The 7326-nt window shown below is 42.0% G+C and overlaps 1 protein-coding gene across 4 annotated transcripts in view; it reads left to right on the forward strand.

The window, feature by feature from the left end:
- NR1H4 (nuclear receptor subfamily 1 group H member 4) overlaps positions 1-6668 on the forward strand; it is a 40927-nt gene extending 34259 nt beyond the window's left edge. For all 4 annotated transcript variants that reach the window (XM_064451768.1, XM_064451778.1, XM_064451788.1 and 1 more), the window contains 2 exons: positions 4410-4523; positions 5811-6668. In XM_064451768.1, coding sequence (XP_064307838.1) covers positions 4410-4523; positions 5811-6049 — 353 coding nt within the window. In that variant the 3' untranslated portion in view covers positions 6050-6668. The remainder of the gene's footprint in view (positions 1-4409; positions 4524-5810) is intronic.
- Positions 6669-7326: the final 658 nt, after the last annotated feature.

Raw genomic sequence — 7326 nt, forward strand, 5'->3', positions numbered from 1 at the left:
CCCAATCTCTTTTCTTCTGCGTAAGCCTGCTTGTCCAGCCCAAAAACTTTATTTAAATAGACTCAGGCTATGAAGACTAGCTCAAGGCAGTGCAGATGCTGCTGCTGTGTGCCAGGCCGCACTTCCCTCCTGACTGCAGGCATTCAAGCCACTGCCAAAGTATGGTATGTGGCTATGTCATTTGCATCCCTCTTGCAGGTTTGGTTTGTTTGTTGGTTTTTTATTTTGTTGTGGTTTGGTTGGGTTTTTTTGGGTTTTTTTGGGTTTTATTTTGACTAAGGCTCTTTGCTTGCAATGACAGGTTCACCATGGTTCTATTGACTGCTTTTGAGAAGAAGGGGTTTTGTTATCCTGATTGTGAGTTCTCCTTGGCACATGCTAGCCTCTCATTTAAGTTGGCCATTTAACCTCTACAAGATGATGAGAGAGGGGAGGTCACACGAACATGCTTTGGTGTATCTTCTCTACTGGCTAGGTTTTCCCCTTTTTGGCTCTCAGCATCAACACAGTGAATTTGATCAGCGTTTAAAGGGCCACTGATGCGTTTGAACAGGTTAGAAGGCAGACTCATAGGCAGCATGGAAAGCAGTTCTGGTAGATAAAACACTGTGAAAGATAAGATGTAATTTTGTAATTAATATATTTTATTTTCATAAAACAGCTACTAATATACCCTTGATTTAATATCTACTGGCACTTGCATATTTATCAATAAAAAAAGATCTCTTTATCCATATTAATCACCCAGTGCTAGTTACTGTTAATGAGTACTTACTCTCGAGCTTCCCTCTTGCAATAGATTAATCTTTTCAGTTTTAATCAACAGCCAGAATAGAAGAGAGAATACTCATCTCAAAAAGGTGGCAATACTGGCTCAATATCACAGTGAAATCATCTATCCCAAGATTATGTTGACCAGATAATTATTATTGGCCTGAAACCGCAAACCTTATGAAAGCGACAGTTATCTTACCTTCAGAGAGAAATCATAGGAACAAAACCCTAAAAAAGGCAAGGTCTAAATCAATGCTGTGTGCTGTGTCTTAAGCTACAGAAAGCGATGAAACTGTGCAAGAAGTAAGGGGTGCTGAATGAATAATGCTCATGGGTTTAAATCTGCTCCAGTCTAATGCCACAGGGCCATACCCAGTAAAGCACTAGCATTGACTACCCTGGGATTTACAGCCAGTCATCCATTAATGCAGTGAAATCAATCAAATGAATTGCAGTATCTTCAGCAGATGACAAGAGTTAGGCTGGTGGTTGGGTAGAATTTTGTGTAGTTCAGAATGATGCACAGTGAAACACTGCGGAGGGGCACGTTCTTACTGTTGTAATGCTGCATGAAGCAAATTTTTGAAAACTTTTTGAAAATAAGTTAAGAAGGAGGCACCATTAACACTGCCCAGGAAGCTCTGCTTATCTGTCACAGTACTATGCAGTGCTCATCTGATCTAAATAAAGGGGGCTAGACCCAGTTAACTCTTCAGTTCTCACTGAGGCCAGAAATATAACTTTATCTATCGGATTTTTTTCACTTTTGGAGTATGATTTGTAACTGACATTTGAAAAGTCACATAAATAATTTCTCCTCTGGCCTTTCCAGTTAGGAGCACACATTGCCTTTAATTCTTTTTCTGATAACCTGAATTGAAGAGACAACATCTTGTACAGTAGATAAGAAAAAAAAAAAAAGTAAGAACTATAAACATCTGTTTCCTGCGGTTTTGCTTTCTGGTGGAGTTTATTAAATCCAAACTGAAGCATTTCAATCCTATTAGAAAACAGCCCCCTCTTGTGATGGAACAGCGGTTTGTATAACATGTGCATACAGGATGATGAAATAACAGGAAAACTGCAGCACAGATAGGATGAGGGCAAAACAAGTAATCAAGAAAAAATTCCATTATCCTAGTCTCAGAACTGCTCATTGTGCATGGTTTCATTCATAATTGTTTTGTGACATATCTCTATTTAAAGATTTCAAAGTTCTGTTCTCTTTAGTAAAAGCAGTAAATCAGTTGCATTGCTGAAACATCCCTTTTTACTCCCTTTCACCTCTTCTGTTTTATTTCTGTTTGAGATACAGTAGTGCAGAGAGGCTCTCTGCCATAATTTCATTTGCTTCCACATCTATACTCATTTTTTGCTTCACTCATCCATGCTTTAGTTTCTTAATGTTAGATTATAAGCTTTCTGGGGCAAGGAATGTTTTACTACATGCTTATACAGTGCCTGTACCAATGAGGACCTGAATTAGTCATTCCACACCCTGTTCACCAGCATAATTTTCATCCACTTCTGCTATATTGACAGTAGGACTTGAGGAGCTTTGTGGTCAGCAGAACAATGAATTCATCCAGCTGAAAGCTAACCTGACCCCCCCAAAAAAAAAAGAGAAAAAATCCAGTTATGAATATGAGAAACAAATGATGGGCATCTTAGTCACAGCCCACTTCCTCACGTTTCCTGTTTGCTGCCAAGACGATTGAACCCAGTGGTGTGATACCTTGCACAGACACTTCTAAAAATATCCATTTTTGTCTTGGATTCCTTTCATGTCATTGATGAGTTATTCACTTCCATGAAAGGAATTAATTTGCTCTGCCTTAGGGCTCAGCTAGACTTACTTTTTTTCCTGTTTCTAGATTCATGAGAACTTTAAGCCTTTGGTGTGTCATATGTATGTGTTGCTTACATATGTAACATTGTAAGGAACTTTGGCATTTAAAACTGCCCGAGAGAGATAGGCGGTTCCCCAAAAGTTAGCAATAATAAATATTGAAAATTTTAAATAGTTTTCGCTGGTGACTAACGACATAAAACTCCCAGCACATTAGATGCTATGACTTGTTTGCTCTGCATAAAGCTCCATCTGTGTTACTAATTTACATAGGATGAGCTGACTCGCATCATATATATTTGTTTAATTGACTTAGCTTCTTCTCAGTAGTGCTGAACTTGTTACAAAAACAAGATTTGTGGCTTGTAATCTGAAGGGAACATAGGTTGCTCATGTCACATGTTTAAATGCATCATTCAGCCACAAAATAAACCACACCCTGCAAGACCATACTTTCACTCTGTTGGGACACATAACCATTCCACTAACTTGTCACTGTCACAGCAAAATGTGACTTGTCTGTAGTTAAGTCAAGTGACTTCATGTTTCCTTTCTTTGAGTTCCACCTGCTGAGTTTCATTTTTAATTTCCCCTATTGGATGCACTCCAAACCTTACCAGTCCTGGACTGCAGCTTTGTGTTGTATACAGCACTCAAAATCACATTATTTCATGTGGTTTCCACACCAAGTTATAAAGTCTTCTGCCAGAACAGCTCAAAATTAAGAGTAAAATGACAAGAAATCCTAGGGCCCTCATCTGTGGGAACAGAGGAGGTTTCCATCCTTTCAGCCAAGGAAGACCAAAAGACTTCTTGCTACAGAACCACTGGTTCGGATCTCTATGGCTTGTCGGTGCCACCACTTCAGTGTTGCAAGCAGCCATTGTCAACGGTCTGGTGGCTGCTCGGAGTGACTCACACACCAGTTTAAAAAAAAAATCAAACATAGATTTGATGTCACAGGACCTACTTCTCTTTTACACCAAAAAGCAGAATGAAGTACAACTGTAACTTAAGGCTAAGTAACAACATTGTGACCTGATGACAAAGTCAGTAAGAGGAAGCCCCGTTGGCATGCCCCAGTTTGGTAACCCCAAAGGGTCTTGCTGATAGTAAGACAATCGCAGGATCCTATCCTTAACTGGGCTGGATTTTAATTATTTATGGCTCTGTACTTTATAATACACTAGTTTATGTTTTAAGGTAGTAGTAGTTGTAAGCAAGTTGATCTTGGACTACAGGTAATCCTAGGCTTAGCTAAAGTTTCAGGCTACATAAAAGGAGCAATTAAGACTATGGAGACAACTGAAGCAACTGCCCAAGGCAGTTAGCTGTAGAGTAGAGTTGGGCTAGAATTAAACCATACACCCTGAGAGGTTTCCATAAAACTAATGTAAAGATACGGAACATGGGGACTGTTTTGCAAAATGCGCATACTGGAAACAGGAAACAGGAAGAATATCAGCAGACAGCAAGAAAAACATGTATGAGACTTGTCCTGAAGACCTGGACAGACAAAACTGTAGAGGAAAAGGAATTGCTTGCAAGAAAGACTTTGAAACTGTGTGAAAAGAATTTGCTGGCCCTTGCTTGTTTCTATTCTGATCTGGAAAACAAGGTTGTGCTTGCACTTTTGTATCTAATTGTCTTACATCAGGCCTGAATTGTGTAGTAAATTTCTCGCACCAAGGCGGTCAAGGCTTCTAGTATTAAATAACTGCTCTGTGGCAATAAACAGATAATTTCAATAATTAACAAATTTTACACCTTTTTTTTTCTCTCACAGGTATCTCAGATGAATTCATAACTCCCATGTTTAATTTTTATAAAAGCATTGGGGAGCTGAAGATGACACAGGAAGAATATGCGCTGCTCACAGCCATAGTTATCCTGTCTCCAGGTAACTTCTAATCCAAAATTAAATATTAGTGGTTTTGGAAAGAAAGCATAAGGAGCGTGACCTGAGACTTGTAAAAACTTACATTCTGCATGGAGTAAGTGAGCATACATGCTTATGCAGTATAGTCAGCTGTTACACCAGAAAACAAGCACAAACCCAAACTCCAAATGTCCTGCTACACCATCTGGTTTTGCATACAAGGATAAATATGCCTAAATACCCTGCTTAAAAAAAAATTACTGGTATCTCTTCACAACTTAGCATGACAGGCTTCTTCCTTCAGAAAATCCCAGATGTGGTTACATGCACATCATTACAGTCCATTGTGGAATGTCACATTTTTAGAGGGAAATTGAGAAACTCTGTGACTTAGACTAGAGAATGGCAATGAAGGTCTTCAGCCTTTATTGAACCAACACCAGCTGGCAAGAGCAGGAGGAGACTAGCAAGTTGCCCTCTCTTTAGAGGCTTTGCTGTAAAAACTAATTATTTGACAACACAAAACTAACCAGCTCTGCCTACAACACATGGAGAAATTGTACAGTGTCTCAGTCAAACTGACTATCAGGGGAATGGGAGAGAGAAGCCTGATGCTTCAGGACAGGAGGCAGACACTGAGGTTTCCAAATCAGGTGTCACAGAAGGTGAGAAGGTGAAGCAATTTCATGGCTCGTTGAGTCTGCGTGCCTCAGGAATTTTTTTTACACCAAAAATTTCAGTGGCAAAAAAAAACCCATCCTCTTTTCCTCCCTCTCCAAATACCCAAATACATGCTTCAATATGAACAAAATGAAAAGACAAGTATTTTCTAAGAAAGAAATTTCATTTGAGGGTGAAGAGGTTTGATCCCCCTGGTGACCTGTATTCACACTTCTCTACTGGTCAAATTCCTCGGTTGTACTACATCTCCAAGAACTTATGCTGTGCTGCTTAGTTGTTGCAATACATCGCAGGATGTACTCAGGTGCAGAACTCATTGGGAGATGATGATACAAATCCAGAGAAACATTTCTGAGTTAGAACTCTTTTGAAAAAGGTTTCTGAAAAAGTAGAAAGTTTTCCTTAGCTGGAAGTGGGAAGCTTACCTGAAAACACGAAACCAAAACCAAAATGTTAAAGCACTTTTATTCTATCTCAATTTGAAAAGAAATATTCTTGGTAGGTGTGAACATCAGTGCCCAGTGCAAATGTTTGAAAATTTTGATATTCATTTATCAGTGTAAATATTTATATTGTATCAGAGCGTATATGTTCTAATTACTTCTTTTCATGTAAAACCATAACCAGACCGGCAATACATAAAGGACAGAGAGTCTGTCGAAAGGCTTCAAGAACCCCTGCTGGATATTCTACAAAAATTCTGCAAACTTCACCACCCAGATAACCCTCAACATTTTGCGTGTCTTCTGGGCCGTCTTACAGAATTACGGACATTTAACCATCATCACGCAGAGATGCTTATGTCATGGAGAGTGAGTGATCACAAATTCACACCTCTTCTCTGTGAGATCTGGGATGTGCAGTGATGGATACTTCGTATTTTATTTTAGAAAACCATCTTTTTAAAGGACCATGTACCACTTATTTTCATAGAAAAATATCCCACAGTACATAACATTTTCTTTATTGCATTTTTATAGAAACATGCCACAGATTCATAAGACTCATTTTGTTCACTATACACAGAATATTGTATAGCTATCAGATTTTGACACGTGAGTATAATTTTCTCTGTATTTATATTCTTTGATCAGAAAGAGTCCACCGGCTCCTCAGAGGAACCCTGTTAATTCCTGCTGCAATTAAGCGGATTGCAGTTACAGTTCATGTTGACTAACAGGGAAATGCACGTTCCCATTCATATTTTTTCATTGCAGTGTTTTTGCGCCTGACCTCCATTAAAGAATATATTCCAGATATTTACGGTAATAAACCAACTGAAATGATTAATGCTGTAATCATTTGCTGTTCCGCTGTGAAATGTGTTCATGTGAGACGCGGAAGCTCATTTCTTCAGAAGATGAGAAATTATGCGATGGGGAAAAGCCCCACAAACAAAAAACACCCTTTCATGGTATAAACTTGTAACTTCACTTGCATCATTATTTCAAAGTAAAAATTGTACGGTGTCTATACTTCGTGAAAGCGCATCACAGGCTGTTTTACTTTACAACTTTTGGTTGCTGGTGCTTACAGGCTCTGAACAGCACCAGCAGCAACGCCCCCGGCACAGGTACGCGCGTTTGAAGGCGGTGTGAGGCGGCGCGGGCTCCCCGGTGCCAGCAGGGGCTGTAGGCAGGGCGGGTGGTTTCCTTGTCCCTGGGCCTGCTCCGGGCAACGGGAAACCGGGCAGCCGGGACACCGACGTGCCGCCCTCCCAGCCCAGGAAGGCGTCGGGCGCAGGAACAGCCCTTCGCCCTGCGGCAGAAAGGGAAGAGCTTGGGCTGTGCGCGCCCCCGCGGGCGGGCGCCTCCCCTCAGCGCCGCGCCCCCGCACCTGCTGCCCCCCGCCGCTGCCCCGGGGGAGCAGAGCTGCCTCCCAGCGCCGCTGGAGACATAAGGCGGGGACGCCGAGGCCCGCGCTCTCACGACGGCAGAAGTTGCCCGCGGGAGGGCCGGCCGCCTGCCGCAGCGCCCGAGCCTGCAGCCCCGGGGCAGTGCCGCCGCGGCGGGCGGGACGCTGAAGCCTGACCCGGCCTCCGTGGGGGCCTCACCGCGGAGGGGGCCCGGGCTATCCCCGGTAAATCGGGTCTGGCGAGGGGCCGCGGCGGTCGCCAGGAGCCGCCCCGGAGCTGAGGGAGGGG

Source organism: Phalacrocorax carbo, chromosome 1 (assembly GCF_963921805.1).
Source record: "Phalacrocorax carbo chromosome 1, bPhaCar2.1, whole genome shotgun sequence".
Classification (NCBI taxonomy): domain Eukaryota; kingdom Metazoa; phylum Chordata; class Aves; order Suliformes; family Phalacrocoracidae; genus Phalacrocorax; species Phalacrocorax carbo.